Below are 19,041 nucleotides of genomic sequence, written 5' to 3'. Positions count from 1 at the left end.
TACGATGTCCATAAAGGAGGTATGATGTGGGAAAAATCATGTAAATAGCTGTTGTATATTTAAAATATTTGCTAATGTTAGATTAGCAATAAAGTTAATTTATATAAATGTGATGTGCAAGATTGTTTCAGTGTTTACTGGGGGTGGATGAGCTTTTTTCTTGCAGTTCCAAAGCAATTATAAATGTATTGGTGCTCAAACAGTAATTTATTTTCAGTTTTGAAAGAATGAGCAGAGTCCAGTTTCGAACCATAATAGTGCTTCTTAGCTACTGTATTGAGAATGCAGGTTTTAGATTCAAACGATTGGAGGTTTTATAAAGCTTCAAGTGTTAGGGTTTTATTCTGGCAGAAATTAGCTTTTAAGCCCATTTCAATGTGAACGTGCTCTGTGTTTAATTGGACAAAATATCCCTAATCTGAATGCTTTGGATTGGACAGATTTCCAGGTGGAGCTGCTGTTGGATAAACTTAAGCAGAAAGGAGCCATAAGGAGAGCTCTCTTCCTCCACAGCAAACAGCCGAGCCACTCTAAGAATATGACTATTACAAAGGGGGGCAAAATGAATTGTGAAGAACTTGATGCTTTTCTGAGGGTAAGTTTCCATTTATGCCTTAGTGAAATCATTTCTGGTGCACTGTCTGTTAAAATTCCTTGTGTTAAATGTGTTTAAAAAAATGCTAGAGAAATTTTATGCCTGATGGATAAACCTAGAATTATTAAACCCATTTGTCTCTCCTGGGTTATAGCTGCTGTCAGAGGATGAACAATGGATAGTGTTGTGATTAAGGTCCTGGTCACTTAAGGGGACTGGAAATTGAATTTTGAACTTTGTTATTGACTTCTTGAAGAACTCGTCTAGGCAAAAAATTATTTATGATATGCAAGAAGCATGGAAGTCAATAAGCGGAGTTTGTGCTTCTATCTTGGAGGTAAAAGAGATGAAGAAAAATATGGATCCGCAACTAAAAAGCAAAGATCAGCAAATAACAGAGGCACCAGAGAAGGCTGAAAGGCTCTTGGCTCCTTGTCAGTCAGCCCCTACAAATTTCTGTGGGTGCTAAATCAATAAAATGTGTGACCCAGTAGGAGAAACACAGTCTGGAGAAAAAAAAAGGAAAGAAAGCTGAAAGTGTAGCTATGTAAATTAGATGCAGCCCAGATTTACCACTGAGTACTTACACATCAAGCGTAAACAATACTTAACACTCTCTGTCCCTCAAATACAACAAAAAATAAATAGAAAAATAGCGGTAATCATCAAGGATTCATTGAGGACAGGGAAATGGATGGAAATAGACATCACAGGTCTTAGTGTTGGCAAACTTCATTACTCTTCTGCCTGACATTATCATATGGAAAGTAACAAGATGTGATGATACAAGATGACCTTCAAGTTGATGTAAAAGTAGTTGGAAAACATCAGGAGGAGTTATCACTAGGCTTCTGTCCAAAGAAGATAGCTTCTGAAGTAAGGTCCTGTAATAAACTGTTCTAGGTTCAGTAATTTTCAGTATTTTTGGAAACAATAATGAAGCAGAGTTTACACTGATAAAATAGGCAGCTAATGTAAAACGAAGAGAATTTGTAAATACTCTGAAAGACAAGATCAAAACTTAATAAATGGAATGATTTGCAAAGTATGAAAATCAACAAATCCAAAAAGAATGTGTGCAAAAGAACATTTTTACGAAGCCCAAAGCTGAATATCTTTGTATGCTGCTAAACATCCCTGATTTGTCTGATAGAAAAGAGTGGCATTGTACAGGCTCTAAGCCCCTTGCTACTGAGCTTTGACTTAATCCTTCAGTATGCTCTAGTTTTACACTTGTAAAACAGGCATGTTAATACCAAAATTGCCCATATAGTGAGTTAATATTGCAGGTTCTCTGAGATTCTCTAGTCTGAACAGAGCTCACATATTTTAATGCTTTGGCTTTTTCCTTCCTAGCAGAAGGAAGTAAGACCAATAAACAGAAGTACTGGCCAATATTGTTGCTGGGATGACTTAACTAGGGATACTTTGTTTTATTTACACGCTTTAATTGTAATTCAAATCTTTGGTTTCCTCAGGATGAATCTGAATTTAGAGACAAACTAACTCCCATTACTATTTTTATGGAATATCGCCTGGATTACAAGACAGCTGCAGATGCAACAGGATTGCATCCTATCCTCAACCAATTCACTCCTGCTAACATGAGCAGACAGGTATGTATCTGACGCGATCTATGATGTGAGAACACAGAATGTATTTTCAACATTCAACACTTACTACATTCATCCTAGCACTTCTGAAAAAGGAGGATACAAAAATATGCATATAGGCTTTAGTCTCTGGGTTGTGGAACTTCTGATTGGACTTGTATGTTTCTCTTCTCTTTTTTCCTTTTCTCTGTGGCAAATTTTGACACGTTATACCTTAGCATTGGACTTTTTTTTTTTTTTTTTTTTTACCCAGACAGTGTTATTCTTTAGCACTGGATTTCTTTTTTCACCCAGACAGTGTAACAGTATTCTAAAGAACACAAGTTAATAGCAGTACTGGAGATGTTATCCTTGAAATGTTGGGAGTATTTCATCCATTCCACATACTGTGCTGCTCTATGTGTTTTATCAGTTTATAGCTCCCATAAGGTGACAGTTTTTTTGGGTTTCTACCCTTTTGTATAAAGTTTCTACACCTCTTTGGAAAGAGGATAGTGAAGATACAGCTCAAGACAAACAGATTATTCAAAGTAAGGGAAGAGGATGAAGACACTTAGGCATTAGTCCTGGATCTGCCAGGAACATTCAGGATTGTGGCAGGCTTTTTGATTCAGTGTTGAAACAACATTATTGGAAATGTGTGGTAGAAGAGATGCTGGAATTATTAAACCAAGATGCTTTTTATTTTTGCGTAGGCACATATTCTGCTGGATTGTGGTGATGATAATATCTGCAAACCGAAGCTGGAGGTTTCAGTAGAAAGGTAACTAATTATATGAGAAAAGTGGCGTAGGAAAAGCTAATGTCCCCACTTGATTTATAAAGTTTGAGAGCTTGCAATGCTGTTGTTAAATTAATAAAAAATAGAATAATAGTTACTAATTGTTTGCTCTCTGTCAAAAAGAAAAAAGTGTTGGGTTTTATGGTTTATTGCAGATTTTATTTAAAAAATTATCTCATAAAACAGCATATATGTAGTATTTGCTCCATTTTTTGTTGGTGATTATAGTCATGTTTTTTAAATATAGTGCAGTGCTCTCTTGTTATTCTTGAAGCATATGTACTGCCTCTGGATTTCTCTAATGCCTTCACGCAATTTCTGAATGCCTCATTGCTTTGAGTTAGTTAAATGCAATATACGTAGCAACCTGAATGCAGAACTCATTTTTACACATTTTTTTTCAGTGATCAGAAGAAGATCTATATTGGTGATGACAATCCCTTGACACTAATCGTCAATGCTCAGAATCAAGGGGAAGGAGCCTATGAAGCAGAACTCTTTGTCATTGTTCCTCCCCAGGCAGATTTCATCGGTGTTGTTCGTAACAATGAGGTAAAATTGCTTGTTTTTGCCTCGGCCACTCGAGACCTTTCTAATGTGGCTTATCAGTCATGAAATGACTCTTGCTTTGTGGATGTACACAAAATCTGATACTCAACAAGAGGTCTCAGAGGAGCTAAGCTAGTCAATCTTCATGTTATTTGGCCCTGCGATCCATATTTCCTGAAGAGAGTTTTAACCCTTGTCTGATTGTCAGTGCTTCTTGATGTATGTTTTAAAGAATCAAGTGCTTTATGTCACAGAAATCATCAGTGCTACCCAACATAAGAGTGATGAATTCTTTCTTTGATAACCTTGAAAGAACATGTCTCATACCAGAAATATGTCTCCATGCAGACTTCAATATTCAGATTTTATTAAGTTGGTTTAGTGATTATGTTACGACTTAGAAGTTGGATTAAAGTTAATGTGGCATACTTAATGCTCTTCTCCAGAATTTCATGCTGATGTCAAAAGGTAAAGAAAGACATTTGGTAATATTTCTTCTTATTTTTTTTGCAGGCTTTAGCAAGACTGTCATGTGCATTTAAAACTGAGAATCAAACTCGCATGGTGGTTTGTGACCTGGGAAATCCCATGAAAGCAGGAACTAAGGTAAGGTTTGGTCCAACAGGTGTTTCAGTCCCTCATGGGTTTGTCTTTAGATTTATCTGATACTGACTTTTTAAAGTATATAATAAAGAGCTAGTTCATAATACACCTTTCTCTTAATGGAAAAGTAATAGTGCTTCTGTCTAGCTTTGTGAAATTTGAGGGTTTTGTCTATCTGAGACCTCTGCACTTATATCAAGTGTAGCTGAAACTAGATGAAATCAAAAACTTAGTGGGACCTAGCAGATATTAAGATATCACATAATAGGTCTAGTTTTCTGAAGAAATAGAGTAAAAATCAGTCACAGCTAGAAACACTTTGACAGTGTTTTATTCTAAGAAGCATCTTCGCAGATGAATAATAAATGCTACTTCTAAAGCATTGAAGCAACTGTCATGCACTGATTTTCAACAAACGTTGTGAATTTTGAACTGTTAAACTATGCCTTGTTGTTTAGACTACAGTGATTTTTGCAACACACGTGGAGGCTCAGTTTTACCTAAAAATGGCTGAAGCAAGGGGGCAAGCATGATGTACACTATATAGTTCTAGTTTATGGCTGTAATCTGTACAGAAGGGTTCGTTTACTGCTGTGATGAACCGCCCAATTTTATTTGGCAATTCTGTATGTGTACTCCAGATGACCACACGCCTCAAGCAATTTCACTGTAGTACAAAAGTATTAAGAAGCTTTTATCTTGCATTTTATTGTGCTTCCACTGAACCATGGTGATTTTTTTTCTGAAGCTATTAGCTGGCCTGCGCTTCAGCGTGCACCAGCAGTCTGAAATGGATACCTCCGTGAAGTTTGACTTGCAAATACGAAGGTATGGTAATCTGTGAATATGCATGTCACCCGGTAGATCGTGTGCGAGGTATATAGACTGAACTGAGCAGCTCTAGGTTCACTCTGGATTAAATCTATGGTTTTTGCCTGGTAATGTTTTAAAAAACACAGACATTCTTCTATGATTTATGCTTTTAAAATCTAGGGACAAGGTAGGAAAATAGTCTCCTATTTAAGTGTAGTTTCTTTTGCTACTTCTTAAGCATGTAATGGCACAAGCGATGTATTGATGTTTTAATAATGAGGAACAAAAACATTTAAAGTGCTTCAAGACAGATCTTTTATTTTTGTACCTGCATGCTGTTGTGCTCTCCTAGTAGTTGTGTGGTGCCACAGAATAATTTCTGTTTTGGATTCTAGCCCTGTTATAAAACTAATGTTTGGACACTAAATTCTTTCTGATGGAAAAAGAGAATTTCAAATTTTACATATGTTGAGAATGAGAGGTCTAAGGCTTCTAGAAGAGGCAATTCATGTCATGGCATTAGCAGATGCAATATGCAGTGGACCATTTTATGTGCTGTACTGTAGCCAGCATAAGGAGAGTCTAAAAAAAATTGAACAGAACAGCAATGTCCTTTTAATTATAAGAACTTTCATATAAATGTGAGATATAAATATGTGTGTGTGTTTACTGGAAATACTTAGGATTTGGAGATGTGATTGAAACCTTTTTCCTCCACCATTTAAGGGTTTCATTTTTCCTATGTTGCAAATAAATTATTCTCATACACATGCATTTTTCATCTACAAGAATTAAATAACTGTAAGCCTGGCATTCTATTTTAATGATACATTCTATTTTAATGATACAGTGGTTTGCCATACTGATCAAAGGCCATGGCAGCATTCGATCTCTTTGATCTCACACAGCTGTCTATTCGATTTTCTCCCTCTTCTCCATCATCTAGTAAGCTGTGCTGGTGGCAGAGGGGTAGGCAAAAGTAGCTCGGGCACACTTTTCTGCTGTGGGACTAGGTCAAGGCCAAGTCTCTAGGCAAAGCAGGTGTCCTGAAGAGGAGCTTTAGGCTTTGCTGGCTACACAGTTGATGTTACTCAGCATCTTCTTAGGCATGGCAGCTAAGGAGCAGAGTCAGAGCAAGCTTTGTTTCCTTTATTAACTTCTCCCTGTGCTGAGTGTGGGACTGGTGTGCATGAAAGAAAGACTTCGCCGGAATGTGCTTTTTAGTTTTTAGCATATATTTTTTCTACAGTGACTCGTGAGTCATGTTCTGATGTTGCATGCAATTGTTTGAAATTTTTTGAATATTCGATTCACTTCATTTAAGAAATTAACTTCTTTTTTCAGTTCCAATCTGTATGACAACCTAAGTCCAGTAGCGTTCTACCAAGCTGATCTTGCCATTTCAGCAGCTGTTGAAATTAGAGGGTATGCACTGATACTTTAATACATCTTTTTTTTACCTCAAGTAAGCTTTGTCTGTTTGTTTCTTTAGAATTTAATAAACTTCCAGGACTGCCTATGTTAGTTTTCGGGAAGCCATACATAATTGTTTTAGCATAAAAAAGAATGGTTTTCTAGCCACTCTTTGGACTTCCAAACCTTACATAATTACAAAATGAATTCCAAAAAATGGGTGTTTGGCTTCTTTTCTCAGTTATTTTTGGGGAAAGGGGGGATCACACCTCATTTTTACGGTTAGACATTTCTCTAGATCACTTCCTTCTTCCACAAAGCTTTTCTAAAACCAAGGTTCAGAAGCTTTCTATAAAGATAAGCTTGCTTCACCTTCTTCAGTCTTAAGCATAATATTAATATTGTAATGACTTCATTACCTCCATTGCCTACTTATTATAAATACATACTTCATAACTAAAAGCTATACAGTCCTCTTGCTTAGCCAGTTAACTCAGCTTTCCGAGTCATCACGTTATTAAATTTTCATTATATTCATTATTGTGGGCTAATTTTATTAGTATTTGGGGGAGCAGAGGTGGAGAATCACTGAAAAGCATTATTGCTAGCTTCACTCTTTTCAGTGCATGTTGAATTACTCTTATGAGTACTGATGAGTCTCTACATCCATCAGTATTCCATTAGTGGAACATTTCACACCATGTTTTCTTGGTGACATGTATAGATCTTAATTCTTCTAATACTTTACTAAATGTTGTAGGGAGAATTCGAAGTTTAGGACAGGAAAAAATGACACTAACTACATGTTCCATTTTTTCACATAGAGAAGAAAATCAAACATTTAATATGCAAGCCACTCATCCTCTGCTTTTTCAGCTTATTCTAAATACAGAGAATGAAAAATTGCAGGTTTTAGGCACCTTGATTTTTTTTTTTGAGATGTTATAGAGAAATTCATTTAATGTTTCACACTTGATTGTAACTACTTGTTTGCTCCACTGTTTAGTGTGTCGTCTCCTGATCACATATTCCTTCCTATTGCAAATTGGCAGCCCAAGGAGAATCCAGAAACAGAAGATGATATAGGGCCTCTTGTTCAGCATATCTATGAGGTATGCCATTACTACTGATTTCAGGGACACAGTTCTGTGATAAAGAGAAAGAACTCTTTGGTGTCTCTTTTTGCTAGAATAAATTCTTTGTTTCTATGCAAGAACAAAATAAAGACCTTATTATGCTGGGTCAATAATTGATATGTGTAAGAAGGGTCAGAATGCCTGCAACTAGTGTAACAGCAGTGGACAAGTACAAGACTTTTTTTTTTATACATGATTACACATTTTACTGTCTGTAAGATTTTTTTAGCCCTTTGAAATCTAGCTAAAATATATGAAGTACCTTGAACTCAGAAAATGACTGATGGTTGTAAATTATTCAGTATCCTTATTAGTATTCCAATTGTTCTGAATCATTATTGTGAAAGACTTCTGCCGTGAAAAATTTTAAGTATTTAAAACTTCCTTAAATAATGATCACAGCTTTAATCTAGATTGTTTAATTAAACAAAACTGAGAGCTGTGTGAATAACTATTTGAAGTTGCTCTATAACTTATAAGAGACCATTTATCTGAAGAAACTGATGGGCATGTGTATCTGCGCTCAGAGTGTCTCGGATGAAATGTGCACAGTGGCTGTGATTCATGTAACAGGCAACAAAAACTACATTTCATCAGGGCCAAAAAAAAATAAAAATAAATCGTGCCATAGAGCTTTTCTTGGAAGATTTTTTTTATCAAATTACAGAAATAATTTTAAGTTTTGCCTGCTGGGGGACTGCAGTTTAGTTAGCGTTTTCATGTCAAGCTGTTGAGGGTAAGGGTCTTCATGTCAGTATCATTTATGGCTCAAGTATAAACTAACTGCTGTGTGTGCATTAACCAAGAAGGTTTATTACATGTGTGTTTTATTTTCATAATCAGCTGAGAAATAATGGCCCAAGCGCTTTCAGCAAGGTGATGATGACTCTGCAGTGGCCTTACAAATATAAAAACTACACACTGTTGTATATTGTTCAGTATGAAATTGATGGTCCCATGAACTGCACTTCTGATATGGAGATCAATCCACTGAAAATTAAGGTAAGTGGGGCTTTTCTTTTTGCTTGAGTGGAATGAAGTACGTTTGTTTGTTTGGAAAAACTCTTAAAAACACCCAAATCTCTGAGAACTTTAACATGCCGAGTTAGGTTTTCATCTGTTGCTGAGGAGCAAGACTCCACTGTTTGGTGGTACTTGTCAATGTATAGAAGTGAAATAAAAGGTAGACAACAGATTGTCAACCCAAATGTATACTTTTTTTTTCTGTTTATTCTTGAAAACCATGAGTTTTAAGTCCAAAGCAATGGAATTATGTTGAACGTGGTTTTAAAAACATTCTAAAAACATCAGGGCTGTTGATGTGAATTTCCTAGGTTTTATTGCCTGCAAGAACATTGCTTTATTTTTTTTTCTGTTACGAACTTAATTATCCTAGGCCAAAAGTCCCACCAGTTTCTCAGAGTTAAAAATCTGAAGCGTTGAGGTAAAACACTTAAAATATTGCAATATCAGATTTTTCACTGCAATCTAAGAGTACTTTTATGTTCTACCTAAACAAGAAAAAGTTCTGAGTTTAAGAGAAATTAAGATACTTGAGGCTCTGTGATAGTTCTTAGTAGAAATTTGCACCAGTGATCAAGAAAAGGGCAGGAGTAATGTTTTAATTACAGCTGTGGTTGAAACCAGAGTCCGAAGAACTGCAGATCTTAACTAGGATAGAAAGAGGGAAACCTCTGAAGTTCTATGTTTTCTTGATCCTTGTAACTTACATAGAGATATCTGTGAACTTCAAAGTTAAAAATGACTTATTTGTGTTTCCTTGATGTATCCTAGATTTCTACTTCTAAGGATGATGACAAGAATGAAACGCTTAGCAGGGAAGATAATCGTGATCATCGCATCGGTCGAAGGGATGTAACTGCCATTGAAGGGGATGTGCACACTTTGGTAAGCTTTCAACATTGGTATGTCCATAGGATGCTGGGTTCTTAAGGCAGAGGTATAGATCCACGAGACACAGAATCATTTCAGAAAATTGATCAGAGCTTGTTCTGTAAAGGGTAATAGACAAAAAGTCATGCTCTGGAGCTGTTGTTTGGGTGTTGTTTTTTTTCCTCCCCCTCCCCAATGCATATGTTTTCCTCAGGGTAGTCATCCAATGAGGCATGTGCCTGCAGTTTTGTGCTGCTAAGTTTTATGTCCGTAAAAACCAAGGTCAAATTGAGCACTTCATGCAGTGTTACTCTTCTATATAGCTCTGTTCCCTCAATTTGGAAATCAATGCTTATAGCATTGATAAACCAGATGCAGGTGAGTGCTGCATCATCTTTGCTGTTAAGAGTTGTAGTTAGACTGGCAGATGTACTTAAACTACACAGAGATTTAAGCTGTAGCGTAGCTAAAATCACGGTTATGAAACGAAGCCTTATTTAGCTCTGCTTTCTTCTTGAAATACTGATGGGGTTGCATCAATGTTATCTTACGGATTTTAATGGAAATGTGATTGAGAAATGCTGCCTAAACTTCTGACGTTCTAAGTATTGCTTATAGGTTAGGTCAGTCAGTCATGTTTGAAGTCTTCTGTTGAATCCAACAACGTGTATTTTGTTAGATGCATTAATTCCCATGAGTTTTCCCATCAAAAACATGTGGAGGGTGATAACATGAATTGATCAGAAACTGTCCTCCATGCTACAGATATTTTTTTAATATCTACATAGATAAAGCTACTGCCAGTAGTTTCATCTTTGGGCTCCAAAAACCTAGAAATGGCTTACATAGCACTTCTCTGAATGCAGACTAATGGAATATTTCAAGTAGTTATTTAATATTGGGTTTTATTTAGCGTACTTAAATAGCTTATGTTGCTTTGCCTAGTTAATAGAATAATAAAGTACACGTATGAATCCAGTAAGGCCATTAAATTTTCAAATATTTTCCAATATCCTTCCTTATTTTTACGCGCAGGGCTGCGGGAATGCTGATTGTTTAAAGATAGTCTGCCAAGTTGGCCACCTGGAGAGGGGAAAGAGTGCAATATTGTATTTGAAGTCACGCCTTTGGACCCAAACTTTCATGAATGTGAGTGACTGTGTGTAGTATGTCCCTGTCTCTGAAACATAAGTGATTTTATATCCACATACAACACTAACTTTGTCTTTCTTATCCAGAAAGAAAATCAGAATCACTCCTATTCTCTCAAATCATCTGCTTCATTCAATGTTATAGAGTTCCCTTATAAGAATCTTTCCTTTGAAGATATCCACAATTCTACGGTGGTAAGTCATTTACATCCATTGTGAGTTAACATAAATAACTATTTCAAAATTAATGAAAAAAGAAAGATTGCTCAATAGCTGTTTATGGTTTGATTTAATTCTAATTTCATCTGATACTCTATTCATAAATTAATTACTGTTATGCACACAATCTATTACAAAAAATATTTTTTGCGCTAAAACTAGTGTTCATAATATTTGTAGCTTTAAAGATTTAACTGAAAAATGAAAAAAGGAAGTGATGGTGAACAGGCCTAGTGTTCTTGGTAATGTCAGTGTTGCTAGAGAAATATGTGACTTGAAAATTGCACTCTACTGCATTAGTCTGAATAATGGACCTTGATTATATTATATCAAATACGCTGTGTGTGGAAGTAAAAGACCATCTGTGCTCTAGAGAGGTTTGAAGAGAAAGGAGACGGGGTAGAAACAGAAGGGAACGTGTGGGTCACTCCATTTGGCTGCCAGATTAAGTTTTTGGTAGGCAGTATAGTATAACAGATCTTTAAAAAAGAAAAGGGGGGGAACGCGCTGAAAAAGGATTATGATTATTTTTGAATATGGTTTCCAGTGCATGTTAGGAACTGCTTTTTATCTCTTAAACCTTGTGGAGTTGAATCCTTCTTCCCAGAGGAAGGTGAAAAAAAAATCTCCCTCTCCCCCATTTAGGGTGAAAAGAAAGGAAAAGCAAAAACACTTTTTATTATTTTTTCTCTAATTCTCAAACACTTCTGAAATCCTACCGTTGTACTGAAAATCACCAAGCGTTATAGAATACATGTTGCTATGGTATCACTGACTGGAGAAAAAAACAACTGAAAATCCTAATAAATTAGGGACAATGAAGCTTCTATGTCACTATTTAAACTTTCTAATTTTTTTAAATCACAGATTTTAAATATTATAGAATCCAGATAAGCACCACTTAAAATGCATGAATGAATTTACCATCCTGCTGCTGTGCAAAATGTCTTTAATTGCTTTTTTCACCATTAGGTTACTACAAATATTACATGGGGCATTCAACCGCAGCCTATGCCTGTACCAGTGTGGGTTATAATTTTGGCTGTCCTAGCAGGATTATTGCTCTTGGCTGTCCTAGTGCTTGTTATGTACAGGGTAAGTACTGCATTGTTCATTCTTGTGTTGGTTTCCCTCGTAGTCTGTATTACTTCAAACGGTACCAGCACCTTGCAGAAATACACCGTTTCCTTAATGACCTGAATCTGTGAACCTTTTAAATAGCTGTGAAAACATTTCAGCTTTGTCAGGAAGAAGTTGAATAAAAAATGATGTCTGCAGTTGTGCTGAAATACTTGGCTTAATTTTTTCAGCTAGTACTTGCTGATTACGGAGGTCAAAAATAAGGAAAAAGCAAGAGGGAGGAGAAAAAAGTATGGGTTGTTAAAATCTGATGAAGAAGCAGAGAGAAAAAGAAAGGATGAGTGTATATTTTGACCATCACACTGCAATTCATTTTTCTTTGAATTATAGATGGGCTTTTTCAAACGTGTGAGACCACCTCAAGAAGAACAAGAAAGAGAACAACTGCAACCACATGAGAACGGGGAAGGAACATCAGAAGCATAAGCAGAGTTTTATCTGTGAGACATTCTGAAACTTTAAAATGCCTACATCTTAGTTACAAATACTGGTTTCCTCTTAAGGAAGAAACACTCGTGACTGCAAAGCTGCTGGTCTCAAGCTATCAGCACATACAAAAGAAGAGCAATATACTTAAATCCTCCTTTTTGTATTAATCTAACATGTCTGCACTGATTTTTGTGTGAAAAACCTTAAGAAAAACGTAGTCCTATGATTTTGCTTACTGGGGTGTTTCACAGACCAACTTCACGTGAACTGCTACACAGACTCCATTTGTTGCAACTATCTAGGGAAGCTGTTGGCTTCAAGATCACGTTTTGCTTCAGTTGATTTGAGTTTTAGTACACTACACTTCATTTCCTTGCTCTGGAAAGCTGGTAGCACAAAAAATGAGCATAGCTTGTATACGCAGGTCAAACCTCCACAGGGTTTGAAGTTGAGTCTGTGTATTATTTGGGCTGAATTTCAGTTTTTGGCAAAACAATGGAGGTAATACTGTGTGACAGGTTATCTGATACATCCTGGAGAAACTGTTAATCATTCTGGCATTCCATGGTTGACCACCTCCAATTGCAAGATAGAGCAAAACAGACTGTTTGAACTATACTATCATCCAGCCAAATATATCTAGATGCAATCTAGATTGCATCAGTACTTTAGCCCCACTCTTGCGTGCCCTGAGAGAACAGTGAGCTTGTCTAACGAAGCAAAGTATAGCTGGCAATGTGGAAGAGCTTGAAGAGAGAAGGTTGAGTTGGCTTGGTTCGTGTCATTCATTCAGTCTTTATTTCCTAGCACAAAAGACATTTCATTATGCTCAATACATTTCATTACTGGTAGAGACACTAAGTATTTAATTTCATTGCTTGTTTATAAACACACCAAACTTGAGTGGGTTCAAGCCATGGGTTTACATTATTGTTAGCTTACTTCCCTCAGTATCGGTTGGGTAAAATGAAGCTATGTGTACTTACGAGAGCGCACAAGAACGTTGTCTATATGCATTTCAGTAGCCATGTAACTGTAAATTAGGAGGTTATTTGGCTTGCGACCACGCTGTGTTGCACACATCTCAGAGTGGACTTAGTTAAACTCATACAGAGAGGCCTTATATTGGATTTGTTTACTCTCTTCTCCAAAAAAGAACAGACTCCCTGCATGCAGCCAGATACAGAAAGAAGGGTTCCTGCTATAACTATTCCAATGGGTTTTCTATGTAAACAAGCTCTTAGAAGGATGAAAACTTTTGGTTTTGTTTTTGTTTCCTGTGTTGTGGTTTTTATTTGAGATGCGTCTCACTCATAGATACTGCAGTGCCCAGTAAACCCAGAATTATCTGAAATGAATGGTCTGATTCAACTCTCATTTCTGCATTCTTTCTGAGATGTTCAGCTCACAAATAGCTTTCGCTGTTAAGTCCATTCTTACTTACTGAACCGTGATGGTATTTGAGTCGTTAAGGGAGACAGCAGAAAGGCTGTGGAGACCAGTTTGTATATCAGATCTAGGCTTGCATATTTATCCATTTACATGTCTTTATTTTAGACAAGTTGTTTAGATTTAATTAGTTTGAGAAAAGTGTAGGGCAAAATTCTGGTTTCACTGAATTTTCAAGGTCTTTGGTGTGGCCCAGGTTTTACTTTTGCCTTTACTTCTAGTATTATTACTAGTAATACTGTAAGGAATCAGGAGACACTTTTATCCTGGCCCCAAAATGTGACTGTATAAAACACACTTTGTCACTTACAGAGGCTTCTAGTTCTCACACCTTGTCAATTTATTATCTATGTGCAAGAAGATTGCTTCTACTCAGTCTTAATCTCAGTAGGTTAAGAGGTTTAAGAAACTGCCAGACAGGTCAGTAGCTCTAATTCTTATGTGTGTGTCTTCCTTACATGTACACACCATGTTGACTTGAAATTTATTAGACTACTTGCATGTCTAGGCATTATAAGGAGATGAGTTTAAAAAAAAAAAATCATGGTCAAGATTTCTTCAGCTGACGTGGAAGGGATAGTGTAGCCCTCTTAATGTCAGTGCTAACTACATCTTGTTTTTCTGTGGCAACTGGAAACTCATTTTGCTGTTTTTCAGGATAAAGAGGTACATTTTATTGGTACATCTACTGTAGCTATGGAAAGTTTCTTCCATTTATTGAAGTCACAGAATTCTTATTTAAGTGATTTTTATTGTCTTACATTCTACTAGAGAATAAAAACAAATAGTTGCTTGTCTCATGTCCACTAGTTTCCAGTTTCTTTAAAAAAGAGAAGTAACATATGTAAATGGAGTATACAGGTTACTGTAATGAATATAAATAGAAAACACCCCAAATTCAGTTTAGAGCAACTCTTGTGTTTCAGGGAGATTGAACAGAATGCTCTCCCAAAGGAGGGTACAAGAAACCTTTCATTTTGCATTCTAGATTTGGCTGGAAGCATACAGAAAACATATATATATACACGCTTGCATCGCTGTAAGTTTCATAGTGGCTTACAAGCGTTGATGTATTCTTACAGCAAATAGTTCAGAGGGTTGTTAAAACTTTTAAAGGAACTTTAATTTCATTCCAAAAATACATATTTAAATACATATTTAATGTCCTTGAGTCAACTGATGGCCATATGATACACACCACATGTGTTTTAAAAAAACACAACAGAAAACAAATACAGTAACAGATAATTGACTTAGTCCTCTTGAGAGTTATGTTTCAGAAGCATAGTTTTTATATGTATAAAGTCAGCAACTAGGTAATTGTTTAGCCAATGAAAATATTTTATAAGTGATATATCTTTTATAATGAAATATGAAATTCTATAACTTTTCCAGTTTGCAATTATTGCAGCATCTCATGTTGCGTATTAAAAGGTGATTTATATTACAAAATGCATATTATCTAGTTCTATATTTGTCAATATTTAGAAAATATAAAGAGAATCCTAATTTATAGGTTTACATTGCTTTCGTGAAACACTACCAAATTATAGAGATGGCTTTGGTTTAAACATTACTGGAAAGTCAAATGTTAGTATCAAGCTTATCGTTTTACTGGTCCCATTTTTCTGATTTAAATTCTGATTCATACGTGGATCTTTGATTCACATAATGCTTTTGAAACTTTAAGAAAGTTTATTACATATGTCCGTCCTTTATGCAATGTTCCAAGCAAAGACTTTTAGATGTTCCTAAACTTGTGTCCATGGCTAATTAGTCACTGAGCTAAACTCTCACAGCTGTTTAAAAATATTTCAGCTATAATCAGCATGTTCTTGGTGCTTTGAAGGATTCGTATTGCACTTAAATTTTTGCAATGTTAAGATCTGCTGATGGTTATCCATAGGCCCTGCAGTACTTTTCCTACACCCTCCCAAACAGTAATGGAGCAGCACTACCATGCTGAGAATCTACTGTTTTTCTCTTTGGTCTAGAGTAAGACCTATTCCACAGTCTAATGAAATCACAGCAAACCTGACATTCACTGCAACTGGTTTTGAATTGCACCCTTTGTGTTCAACGCAGCTGACTGTTTCTGAGGAAGAAAAAAAGAAAGATTTTATAAAAGGAAAATAGGAATGCATACTAAAAAGTAGTTGGCCTAACAGTTGAGCGTTGCAGCAAAGAGACTTGTTTTTTTCTTTGTTTGCCTAATTCTGTGATGGGAAGAACCTCTAAGTGTTGGCAATGGCCTTCTACCACAAATAAGTGCCACACATTGGAGCGTGATTACATGTTGAGCTCTCCTGACTCACTGATGTGAGTGGGCTCTGAACTCTTTGGTACTGAATCTCTAGCTCCTAGTGCCCAAGTGCAATAAGACATGATCAGAACTGGTCCACTGCCAAGTCGTCTGTTTTTGTTTGTCTAGGAAGGCATGTAGCATTTGTTGACTTGCAGTGGTCAATATTTTTAAGGACATTAAAAAAAAAACAAGGTGTTAAAATGACACGGTAAACGAATGGCGCGTAGAAAGTTTTTGATCACCCACATTGGGTGAAACATGATGTATATTCTAAAGTGTATCCATTACTAACTCTTGAATTATTGAGAATTGGTACAAGATTAAGTTCTCTGTGGAAAACATGACTAGAGACTATACAATAATGGATTTGAGTCTGTAGTGCTACTACTGTTTCATGTGATTATGATATTTAGAATTTTGGTCTACTTCTTACCAGTCTGTAATTTTTTTTTAAATGATGACCCAGGAAATCTAGCATTACATGCAATGACCTTCGGCAAATATGCTGCATTAAGATTGAATAACTTGATCTTTGGCTTTTGCAAAGTAAATGATTTAATGTAGCATTTAAGCCTTAAAAAAAATATTTTCAGGCAACTGGTATTTGCTATGATGCACGTAAGTTCAAAATGTAAAGTTTTATTTCATCCTTTTAGAGTTTTTTTGCATTGATTTTTTGCTCGTGCATTAAATCAGTATAACGTTGTTTGCACAAGCAGAAAATTAACGTACTAACAAGACTGCTGCATTTTTGGTTTCTTAGTTAAGTAGTAAATATTTGTAACAAATGGGAATGTTTTCAATAACTATGAACTTATTTCCAAGGTCCTAGGTACATTTAAAGAGAGCAATATACATTTGAAGTCACCTTATTTTTATTAAATTATAAATCTTGCAAAAAGTGTGGGTATTATAGCACAGTAATTTTGTACTGATATAAAAAATAGCTATTGAGCTATGGTTTACTTTTCAATGCGTTCTTTTCATCCTACTTCAAATTTGATTTTTTTTAGGTTGAATTTTTCTACATATGTATTCAATTTCAAAATACTATGATTGGATAAACTGTCTGAAAAATGTATTTTAAGTATTAAGTTGATTTTGATGTTTAGATTTTGGAATAAAACATCTCTTCACTAACATGACTTCCTTCTTTTTTTCCCCCCTAGATTTTTAAAAATATATTCAACTTGCCTATAACTGTTTCATTATATATATTTGCAACCATGGTTATCTACTAACAGTCGTATCTATACAGCTCTACTCAGCTGAAACAGTATCTATTAACCTCAAGTCAAAAGAATTCATAATCACACACACAAAAAAAAGAGAATCTAGTCACAAATTCTCTCTTGTCACAAGAAAATGGCTTTCCTACAGAAATTTCCATGTCCCCTGAGCAATTAGTTTGGATTTTATAGCTGCCGCATCACTGTAGAATATGGCCAATACTTACCTTTTGGTTAGGGAAATTCTCAAAGCGGTGTTTATTTTCTTCTGTTATTCAACTGATTTTATCTCAGAATTGCAGTCTACTTTACAGTCATACCCATCTTTGTGAGTGAGGTGACAGTATATACTTTGCATCACAATACAGGCATACAATCCTTTTCCATCCATTGTGCATTGATTTGTTTAAATAAAAATGTTTGCGTTTGTGAAACCTTGTGGAAAAACTCCAAACTACTGAGTTTCCTGGATTGCTAGTAGAGGACTTGCTGACTTAAGGGAAATGACAAAAGAAGGTACACTGAGAACATGAAAATCTGGTATTTCTTTTATTTCACTGCTTCCAGTGACTTTACAGTAGCTACGCCTAATTTGTGTACAAAACATCACAGCAGTAGTCAAAGCACAATTCTCAGTGTTTGTTCAATATGCAATGCAGCCAACCCTGGTCCAGTTTTGGATAGCTTCAGTTGGTTATCAACACAGTGATTGTTAAATCTGTTCAGCAGTTCCAGACTAATGCACTACTGAGAAATTAGTGACAACAGCTGTATCATTACAGCAACAAGGGAACAGTTTTTTCCAAGTTCCATTACCATAACCCCCTTAAAGAAGAGGATGGTCCATGTCTTAAGGTCATTTACATCAATGGAACTTCGTTACCTCCATTTGAGTTATGCTTTCTTTTGTTGTCTGGGTTTCTAAGTGACAATACATTAATAAATATTAGTACATGACTGTATTTTTAAATTACCAGTTCAAGTAATTTAAGAACATGGTGGAAACTGAGACTTGATTAAAAAAAATTATGTGAACCTCTTCTCAAATATTGTCTCAAACAGATAAAGAGTTCCGTTTAGTGCTGGCAGAAGCCTCTAGTCACACCGGGTATTTCAGAAGCTGTGTTTTATTGTATCTTTCTGACAAAACTACCAATTCAGTGCTGAACCATTAACTCCCCTTCACAGACACGTACAGCACACCAAGACTAAACTTGCAGGACCCAAGTGCATTAATAACATAGGCCTTCCCCATGTGAGAAGCAAAAAAGATGTCACTAGTTTTTACAACATCACATGCAGACCATGCTTACGTATTAACTGCATATCTACATTACCGATTTCATCTCTACCAACTTTCCCTGAGGAAATTTTATCAGACGCCTTATTACATTGCTTCAGTGGTTAATGATGTGCACGTATTCTATAATCTGTTCAAAATTTGAAAAGTGTTTGAGCTACCTCTAAAGACAGGAGTTACTGCTGGACGTATACCTCAAATCAATACTCAGGTAGGTGAAGTAAATTATTCATCATCAGTTTTCATCTCTTTTCAAAGAAAATTTGGTTAAGAAAACATAACCCTGATTACAGTGTTTTTTTTTTTTGTTTTTTTTTTCCTCTTCCTGAAATGGGTTTTAATTGTTTGTACTCTTTAAGATACACAGTCCCTTCTCAGTAATTTACCTAACTTCAGGGCAAATGCCTAATTTCCATATTTTAC

General features: G+C 35.8%; 1 protein-coding gene across 1 annotated transcript in view; it reads left to right on the top strand.

Moving 5' to 3' along the window:
- ITGAV (integrin subunit alpha V) overlaps window positions 1–17,229 on the top strand; it is a 48,085-nt gene extending 30,856 nt beyond the window's left edge. The window contains exons 18-31 of the mRNA XM_032189963.1: window positions 441–595; window positions 2,074–2,211; window positions 2,904–2,971; window positions 3,394–3,541; window positions 4,052–4,144; window positions 4,890–4,969; window positions 6,299–6,379; window positions 7,374–7,479; window positions 8,347–8,505; window positions 9,298–9,411; window positions 10,432–10,545; window positions 10,635–10,742; window positions 11,739–11,861; window positions 12,237–17,229. Coding sequence (XP_032045854.1) covers window positions 441–595; window positions 2,074–2,211; window positions 2,904–2,971; window positions 3,394–3,541; window positions 4,052–4,144; window positions 4,890–4,969; window positions 6,299–6,379; window positions 7,374–7,479; window positions 8,347–8,505; window positions 9,298–9,411; window positions 10,432–10,545; window positions 10,635–10,742; window positions 11,739–11,861; window positions 12,237–12,332 — 1,583 coding nt within the window. The 3' untranslated portion in view covers window positions 12,333–17,229. The remainder of the gene's footprint in view (window positions 1–440; window positions 596–2,073; window positions 2,212–2,903; window positions 2,972–3,393; window positions 3,542–4,051; window positions 4,145–4,889; window positions 4,970–6,298; window positions 6,380–7,373; window positions 7,480–8,346; window positions 8,506–9,297; window positions 9,412–10,431; window positions 10,546–10,634; window positions 10,743–11,738; window positions 11,862–12,236) is intronic.
- The last annotated feature ends 1,812 nt before the right edge of the window (window positions 17,230–19,041 follow it).

This window comes from Aythya fuligula, chromosome 6, assembly GCF_009819795.1.
Source record: "Aythya fuligula isolate bAytFul2 chromosome 6, bAytFul2.pri, whole genome shotgun sequence".
NCBI classification, from domain to species: domain Eukaryota; kingdom Metazoa; phylum Chordata; class Aves; order Anseriformes; family Anatidae; genus Aythya; species Aythya fuligula.
Note: the sequence above shows the minus strand (reverse complement) of the source record. Positions and strands in the feature narration are given on the sequence as shown.